Source organism: Protopterus annectens, chromosome 1.part0 (assembly GCF_019279795.1).
Source record: "Protopterus annectens isolate FY-2018-M chromosome 1.part0, PAN1.0, whole genome shotgun sequence".
In the NCBI taxonomy this organism is placed as follows: domain Eukaryota; kingdom Metazoa; phylum Chordata; order Ceratodontiformes; family Protopteridae; genus Protopterus; species Protopterus annectens.
The window spans coordinates 88157409-88173578 of NC_056725.1; the positions used below are offsets into that span (position 1 = coordinate 88157409).

The 16170-nt window shown below is 38.2% G+C and overlaps 1 protein-coding gene across 4 annotated transcripts in view; it reads right to left on the reverse strand.

The window, feature by feature from the left end:
- Positions 1-2778: 2778 nt before the first annotated feature.
- PDCD2 (programmed cell death 2) overlaps positions 2779-16170 on the reverse strand; it is a 289253-nt gene continuing 275861 nt past the window's right edge. For all 4 annotated transcript variants that reach the window (XM_044086050.1, XM_044086129.1, XM_044085975.1 and 1 more), the window contains one exon: positions 2779-3347. In XM_044086050.1, the coding sequence (XP_043941985.1) occupies positions 3195-3347 (153 nt within the window). In that variant the 3' untranslated portion in view covers positions 2779-3194. The remainder of the gene's footprint in view (positions 3348-16170) is intronic.

Genomic DNA, 16170 nt, shown 5'->3' on the forward strand with positions numbered 1-16170 from the left:
GGGAGGGGGCAGGTTAGTCCGCTAACTTGATCAGGCTTGACCATGTAACTTGGTTATAAGAGACAAGAGCCTGAATGCCCTACACCAAATACCAGACTGCTGATGGAATTGCGCGTTTGACTTTCAGTGCATTTTCAGGGAATTATGAGTTTCAGTGCATTTTCATTGACCTGCGAGTTTCAAGGGAAGAGAAGTTTACTGTTGCTCATGCCAAGTCTGTTTTCAATGTGCAACTAATGGTTTTGTTTAGCAAATGGCAGTCAGTGTGCTGCAGAATTTGAAAACCGTGTTAGTAGTATAACCATGTAAATGCAGTGCTGATATTGGAGTGCCCTTTTGATTGCCGATTAGTTGATGTATTTTAAGGGGGGACAGGAGTTCTGCACTCCCGAGTGCATCCTTCTTCGTATATGATGCCTAGTAACTATCAACGTGTTGTTGACTTGTCAATCAATCTGCATTGCAATATTCCCAGCTTACCAATTTTTTTTTAATGCAACATACACAATTCATTATTCAAGGGCAGCAGGCACTGAATTTGTAGACGAAACACTGAAATGAAAAAGTTGTTTTGTCAGTAGTGACCTCTTCATTAGTTACAGATGTCTAATGTGGAATTATTCACATGAACTTTACTTCTGCAGAGATTGTGCTTATTGACTGATACTGGTGGATTGTAATGACAGAAGTTTGAGTGGCCTTTTATGGTTGAAATTTTCTGAAATGGGTAGTTTTTCATTACTGGGTTATACATTTAGTTTTACTACTTACTAGAATAATGTTCAAAATTACAACTTTAAAACACATGCTAACAAGTGGTGCTGTATTATACAAGGAATATAATTTAATACAAGGAAAATTTAATCGGGAAGGTGAACATATACGTATGGCCCTAAAATGTGTGCCAAGGAGCTTGGGGTCTGAAAACAGCCCAAAGGTAAACTGGCCAGATGCATTTTCTTTGAATGTGGATTTTAATGCTGTTTCAAAGAATGTGAGTTTCAACTGCAGAGAAGTTTATTGCTCAAGCTAAGCCTGTTTTCATTATGAGACTGTATTGTTTGTTTAGCAAAAAAGCCACGGTGGTACAGCAGTAGCGTTGTTGCCTCACAGCAAGAGGTTCTCCTGTTCGATTCTCAGCTGGAGTGCCTTCTGTGTGGAGTCTGTATGTCCTCCCCGTGGTCGAGTGGCCTCCGAAAGACATGCATGAATGGGTGTTGGGCTGGCAACACGGCACCATAAAAATCGACTGCCAATCCTTAGCGGACCAGAGTTCTGCTGTGGCGGCCCCTAACTGGGAAAAGCCGAAAAGACCAACATTGTTTGTTTAGCAAGTGGCTACCAGTGTTTGTGCTACTTTTTTATTTAACAGCTGTAATAACTGTAGAAGTAAATAAAGCAGTATGCACACTGATGGGTCTGAACAGCATTTATGGTAACTGGGGAGAAATGGCCAAGTAATGGAACATCTTTGCCTTGTAAACTGACAACAGAGGTGGTTGTCCACAGGGTCACTCTAGGCGTCAGACTGGACTCAGTAAGTGAATTATCTTTCAAAATAAAACAAATACATCACAGAGCATCTAGATTTTAAATTTCTTGGGGCTTGGCAACACCCATACCCCCAGATGTGTAAGTGGATTTTGACACAGACTTAGAAGGGGAGACTCAACTATTTACTAGGTCTCAATCTAAATTACCCATGCCCAGGTTTGTACTCAGAACGGTGTGTTACAAGTTATGTGGGGGTTGGAGACCGTGTAGCCATTTTTTCCTTAATTTTCTCACTGTCAGGACTCAAGGGCTTGCACAGAAAGTTACTATAGCGTATCTAGAGGCAGGGTACCATGTAGGAGAAATACAAACAAACAGATGGTGATCCTTTGGTGGTAGGGAATAGTAGGCATGCTGTTTATATGAATAACAGCAACAGTGTAAAATGTATGAATAAAGCCACTTGTTCTTTCACTTTCATGTTGCTCCAACACCAAAGAAGTTCATAGAAGGGGACTATTTGGGGGAGGTTAGAAAGGTAAACACTATTGCTAGATATGACTTGTGCATCATAAACACATTTTTCTGGGAAATATTTTCTTCTTAAATATTCTACACAACTTATTTCTTTCCTTAGTCAAGATTTTTATTCAGGCCTTTACTAGATCAAAAGATTAAAAAATATCTCACAAAATGCACCTTAGAGAATCTAGAACCCCAAGGCTTCTGGAGGCCTACCAACTACCCAGACTCCTGGTTTAATAGATTTATTTCAGTGAATTATTGGCCAGTTAGTGTGCTGAAAGAACTGAAGAAAAAGCTGAAGACTAAGACAAGATATGGAAATACAGGATGATGTTATTCAGATGATCCAGATGGTGTGGACAGACTTGGGAGGGATGGGTAGGGGGGGCACACAAAATAAGAAATTACTTTTATCTAAAGTGAATACCTACTGTTATAAATTCTGCTTATGCCTTCAATGTCTGTATGAAATGTACTTGCTTTCTTTAATTCAGTGCTTATAGCTTCATATGTATATTTCTAAACATACAGGACTTGAATAGAAAGTGAGGGATGAGTGTACCAAGATGTGAGACTGTCTAGTACTGAATAACCGCTGACATCTGTTTTTAAACAGTGGTAGCCATCCCATCCATAGCTGGTCTGGATCCGCATAGTGCTTCATGTAATGCCTCCACCAAATAAGCTGAGCAGTGTCAGCCGCAACTCTAACCCATGTTGCACTGCACCACGTATAATACTGCTGTGAAAGAGAAAGAATTCACAAAATTACATGTTTTATTATAATAAATTAAAGAGGGCACTGCCAGCACTGACAAGCAGAACAAAAATCTGCACAAGGGCAGGATTTTAAATAGACCAGAAACTGAACACCTGTGTAAAAGAAATAGGGGAAAAGTAAAGTAAAACCAAAGATATAAATTGAGAATTTTCCATTTCATTGTGGCACTAAAATGTACAACTCCAGATGCATTCAGTCACAAGGTGAAACCAAGAAAAATATAAACCTAAATTTCAGGACACTGAAATTATGCTACACAGCCTCTGCAAATCAGTATAATACCTCTCAAGTACACTCCTAAACATTTTAAGTTGCTTTCATATGCAGAGCACTAGTTTCTGGTATTAGGCACAAAGCCCAGGAAATATAAAGCAAATGTCCTTAAAGGTTCAATTTAGTGAGAATAATCCTGTTTCCAAAGGAACTCTGGGACGTATTTATTATCGGTGTCACAGCTTTCAGCACATGTATACACAGCTAAAGTACCCCAATCAATGCTGGTGTCTAATGTGTCAACATTCAGATGATTCAACAGCTGCGGCATGACCTGAAACACAAACATTTTTCTTATTAGTAATGCACACTGACTACAGGCGACTACAATCTTTGCAACACAGTATCTCTTCATATTAGACACTACAAACTGTTTTGGGGATTAAATTAAAGAAGTTAAAACCAGCAACAACACATTCAAATTTTTACTTGTATAAAGCATTTACGTAACCATCCTGTGAAAACACTTCTCTGTAATCATCTGTCAATTTGCACAGATGCAACAGAGCTGGAGTTGGCAGACAGCAGACAACTCCTTTGTTCAACTTATGCAACTGATATCAAACTGACAGCACATGATGGGTTTCAGGAATCTGCCTCTACTTGATGTAAACAATCACGACACAATAAGTATTGCTTGTTCTTAGGCCAGTCAGTATTTTCGCAGTGTCACTGAACTGTGAAAATTTTTAGGTGGTTTAGTTCAACAATGGATTTTTCAAGGAACTTTGTGTTTACACATGAACAGTGTACCTCTTCAACAGTTTCTATCCCATAAGTGATGGTGCAAATTTAGCCAGTTTTTGCATTTGGCCATTTCTGAGTATTTGAATGAGAACACTAGAAAGAATGGGCTTCTCACAGAAACAAAACTAATACTTCTGGTATATACCCAGCAAGCAAACAATACTGTCTTCCCGTGTTCGTACCACCACTCAAGCACCTACACACGCTGGCAAGGAAATTATGTGCCATTAAACATGCACACACACTCGCACGCACAGCGAATATGCAGTCAACAGGCATCATGTTCCTTCTGTAGAAGTGTTTGTGAAATCAAACTACAAACACCAACAGGTTTAAATGGCATGATCTTTGTTAGGAATAAAAGTAAGGACAAAAGATAATTTTCATACATGGACAGTAATAAAGTACTGACATCTGCACTGAATTACATGAAATCTCTGGCAGGAAGTTGCTTACAACTCAAAAGTGAACAATAATTTACTGTGCTATGGTAACATCCTTCACTGTTATATATGCAACTTACCCAGATAAGCAATGTTTAGGTGTTTTCATATGGCTTTCAACATGCTTAATGACTGCAAGTTTTTTTAAGGTGACATGGATTTAATTTGGATTTAAAATTTCTAGGCATAAGTAATTTTGATCTGCAATTTCCAGAAGCATACATCAAGTATATTGACTTTTCATACCTTTAAGCCCAAATACTGCATAATGCCAGTAAACTGTTAAAGGTTCAGCATTTCCTCCTTTCACAAGCAACCAAATATGCTTGTGTTATGTTACTTCTATCTAATATAGGGCTAAAGTTCCATAAAACTTGGAAATTGTGCAGTGAGCTCTCTGATGTTCTTTCCATTGGTTTTAAAGAGCCTTTCTGGCTTGTGACAGTGTAATGCCATAGGCCTGAAATCAAAGCCTATAAATTAGGTTAAAAAAAAAAAAAAAAGAAGTTCCATGATCAATATGTCAAAAATGGTACACATTTTTTTTTCTTTTGGTACTATGGCTCAAATGCAGTTCCTGGATGTTCTAAGACAACAGCATAGTACTGAAATTAAAAGATCCAATAAAGGGATAGATGGAAATTCCAAGGTAGAGATTTTAAAATGGTACAGAGATGCAGATCAGGAAGCCATACGCAAGCTCATATTTTAGATCTACTTTCCCGAAGTTCAGAGTTTATTAATCTGAAATTACGCAAAATGCACGCATCTCATTCAAGCCTACAGCACTTTTTTGTATACATCCAGTTAACAATCATACCTCCTTATAGCATCAAGATCTTTCTTGGGTCTGACGTTTTAACTAAATGACTATACCCTCTTATAACAGACAAAATTAAAAAGGTCAAGGATCTATTAAAAAAAATGGCACTAAGCTTGTTAATCCAGTATGTCCCACAGTACAGAAACCTTGATTATGTTATGCTTTTAAAGATGATTTTTCAGAAAATGCTGTGGAATGTAAGGATGTGCGCAGGCAATAAGAGGTGTGTCATTCAACACCACACAGGTGTTAATGAGCTATGGGAAAAATATGGGGTAATGAGGTACAAATATCTGTCCTGCATACCAACTGCTTCAAAATGAAACTTTTCTTAATGTGTGATGAATTTGATTACTGACACGCTCTACGCCTAACAACTTTCACAGGTAAAAGGATAACTGAAAATGTACATAACAGCTGCTACCACCAGCAAAGATCCCGTTGAAACAGCAGAGAACCATTAGCACTAGTGGAAATGTTATCACATGATAAAACAGAAGCAGCAACAACAAACTCAGATGGCTGCTACTATCTATAGAGCTCACAAAGGGAGGTGATTACCCCCACTGACTGGGGAAACCCTGGATGGTTAAAAGTACATAGACTACAATTCATGAAAATCCATAAGGATGTAGGCTCAGCACAGGCACAGCTCAGTTAAGTTACCTAGTGAACAGAATTCACAATTCAGTGCAACTATTTCAACAGTAGGTACTTTTCAACTGAAACCGTTTTAAATGTGTAAAACAGCAACATTTTGCTAATGAGGCAGACAACTCCATACAAAACACTCCAATAAGGTCTAAAATATATACACCAAACTACATTACAAGGAAGAAGGAGCTGTACCCCTTTCTAAAATGACAACAGTAGACATTGCTTAAGATTATCAAAGGCAAACAACTACATAAAAAGTTATATTTCTGAAGTTAGATCTGGAATAAGAGTGGGAATTGCTGATTTAGTTTTAGAATGATCTTCATGGGAATGTTTGCATCAGTCTAGCCATATTTCTTTTCAGACAAGCTCAAGTCACACTTAACCAGTACATTACATACATACACACTGAAGATATCAAATCTACAGCTTCAGATAGAGAAAAACGTTGCAAGAAAAATGCATGATTTCTTTCAACTCTGATATGAAGGATTACATGATACTGTCAAGAAGGTATCCTCGTGAACAATTCCATCAGCAAAACCTGTCGCTGGTAACTCATACCTGCAAATGAATTACTATACGATATAATTTAGTATAAAAGAAGTCCTCAAAACAGTGTTAATACTCTTTTTTTGGGGGGGGGGGGGCAATGGGCATATTCCTATCCACTCAGGCACATGGAAGACGGGGGAAAAGACAGACAGATGTTAATATGGTAATGGAAAGAGAAATGTACATCTCAGTTGCCAAGTAGTAGCCATTTAAAGCTCCTGAATATTATTACTTGAAAACAGCCATCAAAGCAACAGTGCAGATGAGTAAATCCTTTTGTCATTCAATCATTTATTTACATTTTCTTGGTAAACTTATCCAAGTGGTTACGTTTAACATCTATGGTGGCCCAAGTTATATTCATAACAGAGTCCTTATTAGGTGGACTTAAAATTTATATTCTCAGAAACCAAACAGCTTTTTAACGTGTATGCTCTGACATGATTTCCTTTTACATTCTGTCTTAATAAGTACATCTTAAATTACTTGGAAGCTTCCACACATTACAAATATAAATATGCAGCATTAACAATTACTTCTACACTGCTTTATCAAGTTTTCACGAGACAATCTAAAACTTCTGCAAAGGAGGTTGCATACTATGCCAGAAACTGGTGTACTAGTGGAGGACACACTAGCTGCAGCAGACAAAACAACTTAAGTAGCATGAAGCCCAGTTCAAAGTATGACAGCCAGTAAAGGATTTGTAAGCAAGTTAGAGACAGGGGTTCCATCAGGCTTATAAATCTAGCACAGCTATTGTAAATAAATTTCTGTTTTCTACAGACAGACCAGTACACAAGAGTCAAAAATAAAATAGTGTAGAAAACAAGAAGGTAGCAAGCTTAGTTCTTGTAGAAGATAAAAGAAGGCTCTGTTAAAGATTCCCTAACATCTGATTGCGTATTTCCTCCCTTGAAAAATAACTTACAGAAGTACATCCAGTGTATGTAAGGGTATTGGTGAAAGCTGCAGGAGATTCATAACCAGTATGGCTGGTCATGACAAAATAGCAAGAGTAAACAAAACAGTAGCTACTGCAGAACTGAATATATTTAAAATGTGGGTGTTATAAATCTGTTTAAGATTTCCAAAACCAGAATTTCAGTTTTACAGTACAAAAACTACTGAAACATGAACTGCTTCTGGATACGTTAAATGAATTTACAATCAGTTTAGAAGATAAGAATAACACCATGTTGACAGGGATGTTCTCCGGAAAATGTGGACTTCCATCACCAATTCCACAAGCAACCATGCAAAGTGCGCACATGACTTCACAAAACAAAAGCAAGAACCAACTGTTAAGAAAATGTAGGGAAAATTGCAACGAACTTATCGAGAATCTAAGGAAAAAACAACAAAATTGTAAATGTTGCCTCATGCCCTAAGGATAAGAGAAACAAGTCCTATGCAACCCCCCCTCAGCTATGGGAAAGCCAGTTTCTGCAGTTATCTATGGTAACCATGACTATTTCCAACCTGCCAAATGGCATCTGTAACAGCAAAACTGCAAGGTCCAAAAAACTGGTGAAAATTATCACAGCAGGAGCACCATATTAAATATTTAAGAGTCATCTGCATGCACTTACCAGCAACTGCTTACCTATACACACACAAAGTGCCCACGTTGATAGACTAAGCCAGGAAAGGTCAGTAACTGCTGATATATAAACTACAGAACATGAACTGTAACCACTAAGGAAACAAGCACAGCAAAAACTAAGGCGGTTTTAAAAAGTGACACTTCCTATCTGCAGGGTCAACTCTGTCATGCCACTTTGATCATAAAATTTCAACATGGAAATAAGAAATGCAACTTACTCAAACAATACATTTCATCCATAAAGAACACAGTTGTAATGGGCAGTTAAGATGCACCTTAGCTATCAAGTTTGATGGTGATAATTTAAGGCCGAAACCTAGAGAGAATATACCTCAATGCTCAAAATGAAGTTGAGAAGCATCAGGACTAAAAGCATAGCTGAAACCATAATAGCATTACAGTAGAACCTTTGTAAGCTGACCACCCAAGGGACTGTAACAAACTAGTCAATGCCTACTGTACTGATACGTACATGTACTTTACTTTCTTTTACAGCTTTTATTAGAGAATCTATGAAATCATACATTTTATTTATTTATTTATTTATTTTACATTTGTTAACCGGGCTAGTCTAGCTGGATACATGTCCATTTTCAGTAGAGGCCCGGGGAGAAAAGCTCCAGGAAAAGATATAAAATAGACATATCAATGTCATAATACATCCAAATTAAAAATACAAAGATGATAATGGCACAAATTAGAAGATACAAATGTTAAAAAAAACAAAATATATATAATTTTTACATAATCACAACACAGTAAAATCATACATACACTATCATACAAAATCAATACATTTACTGTTTTCTCACGGTTTAATCATTCTTTCTGAAAAAAAAAATGAAGTCTGGGTCTGTTTCTTATTCTTATCACAAAGATAAACTGAGAAAGCACTCTCAACACTGGCTACACCACTCAGCACACCTGGACATTTTTTCCACAGCAAATGACTTCAACTGCATTATCAGATGCCTGACATCCTCTTCTTTTGGAGTCTCTGCAATTTGTGTCATCCTCACTTGCTTCTTCACCTTTTACGCTGGTCTGTACTTTGGTCAATATCTCTTGGAAAACTGCTTCTGGGTCAGGTTCATTACATGTTGGCACCTCATCTGGGTCAGGTTCATTACATGTTGGCACCTCATCATCCATTGTAACACCACCTTCAAAATCTACTCCTTCGAATTCTGTCATGGGAGATGGACTGTCTGATGGGGACAAAACATCGTGCTCTTGGGTTGCGACAAATCCAACTTCCTTGAGACACTTCTGTATCGTTTCTGGCTGAACGTTATTCCAAGCAAAACTGATCTAAGGACAGCATCTAGAGTGTTAACTGATGCAGCAGATGACGTTGCTTGCACAGGTGGACCACAGGTTTGTGTTTTAGTAATGACTCCGTGCAGGAACTGGGGTCGGTAGTGCATTTTAAATGTTTTGATGAAGCCTTGGTCAAGAGGTTGGATTTTAGAGTCATGTTTGGAGGCAGAAATTTCAGTGTCACGTTTGTGAGATGATTCATTTATGGGTTCATAGGTGTGTACTAGGGTAACAGCCCTGGAGCCTTTACAAGCTTAGCCCATACGATTACCCTGCCATCGTGCCACTCGACCTAATTTACCAGTGCCTCTGTTGAGTAGAGCCACTGGAGTGATCCCTGGGGTGAATTTTTATTTCCCATCTATTCATCAAGATTTCTCTTGAAGAGGGCCAGTGAGGCGCTCCACTTGACATGTACAGAAGTTTATTCCATAGCACGGCCAGTCTCTGGGTTATGAACCGGTCCCTCTAGCTTGTTCTGTTGATTGTGGTAATGAGGGTGAGGTCTCTGGAGCACGTAGTGCAAAGGGATTGGGATTCCTTTAGATGTAGCATTTCTAACAGAGCTGGGTCAGACTTGTGGGTTGCCAGGACAGTTGTCTACTGTCAGTAGAATAGACCATTTCTTCATTTCTCAGTTGATACCCCTTACCCACTCCTCAAATAGGGTACCAGTCATTCATGCGCATTTGTTTAAACTTCAAGTGATGGGGAGGCCTTCAGGCTTCAAGTTCTTGAATGAGCGTGGCTTTGCCAATTTAACAATCACCAAGTGCTTTGGTTTATCTCTGGTTGAGCTAGCACAAAGCAGAATTGTGAAACGTTCCTTGGAAAGTTTTCTGCCTTTACATTTGTCACCCTTCATGACGAGGCTCCTGTCAGGCATCACCTTGAAAAAAAAAAAGAGTCCGCACTCGTCAGCATTAAAGATGTCGTCATCTTTGAAGCCTCTGGCGAAGTCCGGGAACTTTTTGATGAATTTTTCCACAACTTCTACTGGAACTTCATTGGATTCACCACACAAGACTTTCTAGGAGATCTCATGTTGCGGTTAAAATTTCTCTAGCCAACCACCTGATGCTTGAAAATCTGCCACCCCGAATTGTTGTGCAAATTTTTTTTAGCAACTTCTTGATCATCAGCCCAGAGATTTGGACATTAACTGCCCTCATTTGTTTGAAACAGCTTAATGTGGCTTTAAGGACTTCAAGAGAAGTTTTCCTCCTTTCCCGCTGCAAGTCAACGCTTTCCTTACCATACCTCCACAAGTACTCATGTTTATGTTTTTGGATGCTGCTAACTGTGGTCTTGCTAACACCAAAATGTTCGGTCTTTCTTTGGCTGCTGCTTTCCAGAAAATGTAGATCAACCTTTTCCTTCAATGTCAGCTCTGAGTTCTTTCCTTTGGGCCATCATGTCCCGATTAACTGTAAAATTTTTCAGTAATTATCCGCTTGACATACAGAGTTATGTGATTAGCTAGGAGTAAGTTAATTTGCTAATTCTAGCCATTTTAAAATATTAGTGCAATGGAATGGTGAGAAGATGAAATTTAAGCAAATTTAGTGATGTAACAGGCACTTAGTTTAGCTATTAAGTTAGATTTCTGGTTGGTGAGTATGGGAGAAGCATAATGCAGTGCTGGTAGCAGATAAGCAGTTGCTATATTTTTCTTGTGTTATTAGTAAAGTAATATTTAGTTCTATATAGCGTACTAAGTTTTTATGTTTATTTATTTATTACATGGCTTATGTGATGATCCTATTTCAGACTGTCATTTAGTATGACACCCAACAGTCTGGTTTGAGATACTAGTTCATGTGGTGTTTTACTGTTGGAGATGATGTTACAGGATTAAAGTTCAAAAGAGTTTTTTTTTTTTTTAGGTGTAAATAGTATAAGCTTTGTTTTGTTAGTGTTAAGAAGCAGAGAGCTTGATAGCCAAGTTTCAATAGAGGAGGTGGCGTCTTAAGTGACTTTTTGTAGAGCAGAGAGGGAGGAGCCACAGCAGAAAAGGGTGGAGTTATCTGCATAAGAAATTAATGAGACTATCTTTTCAAGCCTTGTGTCAGTGTAGGTATCGAATAGGAGAGTACCAAAGATGGAACCCCTGAGGTACTACTATGGTAAGTGGAAGAAAAAAATGAGTAAAATGTCGCCACTTAACTGCTTGTTGTCTACAGTTATAGAACCAGGAGACAAGTGACTGAAGTGTAATTTGGAAAGTTCAGACAGTAATAGTAGTTGGTGTGGAAAAGTATCAAAAGCCTTGGACAGATCTAAAGAGAGACGAAACAGTTACCTTTGTTTCTTTCTGTTCTGACATTGTTATCGATGCCCAGAAGAGCTGTTGTGGTACTATGTTTGGGTCTGAAGCTGTGTTAAGCATTTGAGCAAACAAAGTGTTGAGCATTTGTTATTAAATTGTTGGAGGGTACATAGGTCATGATCTGGGTGTGTATACATCTTTCAGGGATCTTGGCCAACGGGGAAAGGATGGCAATAGGTCTACAATTAGAGAAATCTGTGGAGGTGCCTCCTTTATGTAATGGGATTTAATAGGAAGATTTTCACGTTCGGTATCTGACATTTTCTGAGAAGTGATTAATTAGAATGGTTATTGAGAAAGCTAGGACATTAGACGGCACAGAAAGGTCTTCAGAAGGTAGATTATCAGCAGCTAAGGTGGGGGGGGTCTTGTGTTTGTAGGTGTTTTTGATAGCAGAAGTAGGAATAGACTGGAAGGAGAATAAGGTGCTGTTATGTTCGGGAACTGATGAAAGAATTGGGTTGTTTTTAAGTAGTTTAAAGTACATTTTGTATGAGATGGGAGTTGAACTAGTTACAGAGTCAGAGCTAATGTTAATTTCAGGGGTTGATGTAGAAGGTTATCCTGGTTTAAGTACCTTTTTGATGGATTTCCAGGAAAGTCTAGGGTTATTGTGGTTATATACTGTAACTTAAACTAGCATTTTTTATCATGTTTATTTGGCACTTCATTAGGTTTCTTAGTTGTTGGAATTTATCAAGAGAGTTAGATTCCAGGGAACAGTTGTAGGTTTTCCAGTCTATATTACGATCTCCTAGTACAAGTTTAAGTAATGGTGTTATTAAACTAGCTTAGCACATCTTCAGTTAAGGTTGAATTATTGCCTGGTAGTATACAGAGGTTTTTTGGCTGTTTATTTTGAGTAGAGATATCAGAAGTTCAGCCTTGTGGAACGGAGGAGTGTTGTGTAGTATTAATAAGATTTTATATTTAGGATTAAAACTCCAAATCTATTTTGTCTATCAAGTCAAATGACATTGTAGCCTGATGGTAGTATTTGATTAATTATTATTTCTTCAGCCACATTTCAGAGGTAATCAATATATTAGTGGAATACTGTGTAATACAATAAAATCTGACCTTTGTTGCATGCAAGACTTCTAACATTAGTGTTTATAATTAGAATATTAGTGCTACTAAGGAGGGAAGGAAATATGAAGTTTAAATTGGCTAAGGTGGTACTATGGGAGCGATTTGTTCAGTCCTGGGGTAGGGCAAATGTCACCACAGACTGATAATGCATCAAGTGTCCAATGATAGAAGCCAAGCTAAAATGACAACGTAATCACAGCAATATCTGGAAACATTAAATTACTATTATCCTAGAGTGGATTTCTTTAAAGAACCGCAAATTAATGCCACTGGGCTTTTCATTTGTGGAATCACAGTAGTTTCAAGGAAATTTAGTCTTGTGATTAGCTACACTTTGCCAATACCCACCCTCAAACTGAACTCCCTTCTCAGAGATGGCTAGGTGAGCTAGTCCTGGGATAAAGTTGAAAGCATCCATCCAATCATTCATGCTCTGAAGAATGACAACATATCATTTATCATGACAGGGCAGCCTATTTCAAAAAAGAGAGACTTGTTGCATAATGAAATCTGTCACTCCATTCATTTCTATTTATCTGATGGTGAAGATTTTCGTCCCCCGTTCTGGTGTTTGCTAACGTATTAGATTTGTAGAGATACAGATAATAAAGGCCTAAACACAAGGTAGGTGAGGCTCAAATCATCCATCAGATTTGTAAAATACTAAAAACAGGGATACAGCTTCTAGCCGCTTGGTAGCTTAGGGTTATTTAGCCTGAAATAATCTTGGTTACGGACCTCTGGGGTTTCCTTAAATTATCTGATATTTCAAGTGAGGTACATCATGAAGGTACCAAGAAGTACCAAACTATAAAATAACAATGACATCTGATCTGGATATATCTTTGGCCATTAGTTGTGCTAAGCACATTTTTCTGACTACAGCTACAACACTGATGACTGGCAGTGACAGAACTGTCAAACTCAGGTTCCTGACTTCATTTTCATTTAGTACTGTCTACACTACAGAATGAGGGTAGAGGCTCTGCTTGACAAACAAAATTAAATTCCACATTTATTTATTTATTTTTATTTTACCCTATTTTCAGCACACTAGGTGTTAACTACAGTAAATTCGTTCTGAAGGGTACAGGAGTCAGAGGGGATCTAGACAATAACATGCTGTTTACAGTCATCTGCAAAGTTAACAACAAAGCGTTGTGCTTCTCAAGTCTAATGAGCAGACAAGAAAAAGAAAAGGAGGGGTGTCAGTACATAGCCATGGGGGGGGGACTTGTCTCGTTACCTTCACACTTTCAGATGAGGCACTTGCCATGTGAACTAAGTGAGCTGTCTTTTAACCAGTTTGCTATTCACCTTACCATGCAAGGATCCATATTTAAGAGCCCATTTATAATGCCTGCATGGGATGTGGAGTCAAACACTGTCAGTCAATATACACTATGGGAGCAGCATGATCGCTCTTAACAGCCTGTGTGACCCTGTAGATTTAAAATGCAGCATCTCCTTTTGATAAATCAAATTGATGACAGTCACGCCTAGAACAATTTTTGATCTAATAACTGATGAGATTATAGTTAAACGTTCCACAGCTTTTCAGATTGGGCTTATAAGGCTGATAGGCCTATAATTACTGGGGTTCAGGATGGTACCAACCTTATGGAGGGTTATTACCACTGCGGTACCCATAATTTGGGAAAAAATCCAGTGGCTATGCTTCCATTAAACAATATGAGGACAGTTTAGAAAGGGAATTTTGGTGCCGTTTATTAGAAATCCATGTATGCTGTTAGGTCCTATGAAGAAAGTATTGTTTGGTCTTTGATAGCACCTTCAGAACATGATCTTTAGAAATAAATGGGAATAAGGGATTCTGGGATATTCAGACACTGAATAGATGTTTCAGGGATGAAGGCTGCACTAAGCTTGTTTGCTAGTACACTGGCAATATCTGTTGGGTAGGACTGGGTTGTCCCATTCAGGATAAGAAATTTAAAAAATTAACTTCTGAGCATTATTGTATATAATGTACTTAAAGGAGAAATTTGTAGCAATCCTCACTTTCTAGCTTAGGTTCATGGGTTGCTTTACAGGTACTAATTGTATTTTTTTTTAAGTGTCCTGTTGTTTTTTTTTTTACTGTCTTTGTTATAAGGAGTTTTAGATCTGCTATATAGTTCATAGATTTTATTCTTGCTGTACAGTTTAAGCTGGTGGACCTCCAAGGTGATTTTTGAATTTCCAATTGTATTTACCTCTGGTCGGGACTGATAATTTTATGCATTTTTCTAAGTGGTTGTAGACTTTTTGTGAAGTTGACTGCTGAGTCAACATCCAAGGTGGTGCTGTCAGACGTGAATTCTGACATTTCATCACATAATTGCTTGTTTAAATTCCGTAAATTCAGAGAGGTTAGTTTCAGGAGCCTTGGAAACTTTGAAGGCAAATTCACAATTTATGGTCTGACTTCAGTGGAGAAAGAAATACCATGGGAATAGTTCACTTAGGGGCTACATTTGTGATGACCATAGCTATAGTAGTTTGTCGTTTGTTGCTTTTATTAACTACATGTCCCAGGGAATTTTTGTTAAGTCCAAGAACTTTGTGCATACCCTTCATTATTTACAGAAATAGATGCTCCAGTTAACTGTGGTGTAAAGTCTCCAAAAGAGTGGTGCGTTTAGGAAGTTCTAATACTTTCAGGAATCTAGCATGATCATTTAGGAACATAGGGAGTGTCCTGTAGTAGGGTATAAGTTAGTAGTTCATAGGTTCATAGGTGTGTACTACGCTAATGGCCCTGGAGCCTTTAAAAGCCTAGCCCATAGGATTACCATGGCATCATGCCAACTGACCTTAGTTCCCAGTGCCTCTGTCGAGTAAAGACACTGTAGTGATACCTGGGGTGAATTATAGGTTCATAGGTGTGTACTAGTAAACAGCCTTTGCAGGTTTTGAACGCAGGACCCAGTACACCATAGTCACAACACTTAACCGCTAAGCCATCTGAGGTTGTTATGTTACCACCATGCATTTCAATGCCACGTCTTGAACCCAAAACCCTATGCACTACAGTCAGCAACATACCACTATGCCATATAAGCTGTTTTATAATCAGCTCTTGCAGGTCTTGAACCCAGGACCATGTACACCATAGCAACAGCAATTTACCACTAAGCCATCCGAGTTTTATTTATGGTGATTTGGAGTTGAGTTCTCTCTGTGGGTCTCAGAAATCTGTATGAAAGTATTGTGATCCTTGACAAATATGGAGATATGACCATAGTTAACATCATGTCTGATGGATGGCAGCCGGGCATGCTTTCTTTACATTTAAGAAAAGTCTGACTAATTACAGAAATACTAATATGTTGCAGATGCAGGAGAGCCTCAAGATCAGGTAATCTGCTGTTGAGACTTCCAGCATTCAGAAAACCCACCTTAATGTGGTCCTTACTAACTATGAAATCCATCCACACAATGTAACTTTAAAGGCCATGAAACCCAAACTGTCTGCAGCACAGGAAATGTTCATTCTAGATACCTTTCAAGGTAAAATCTTAA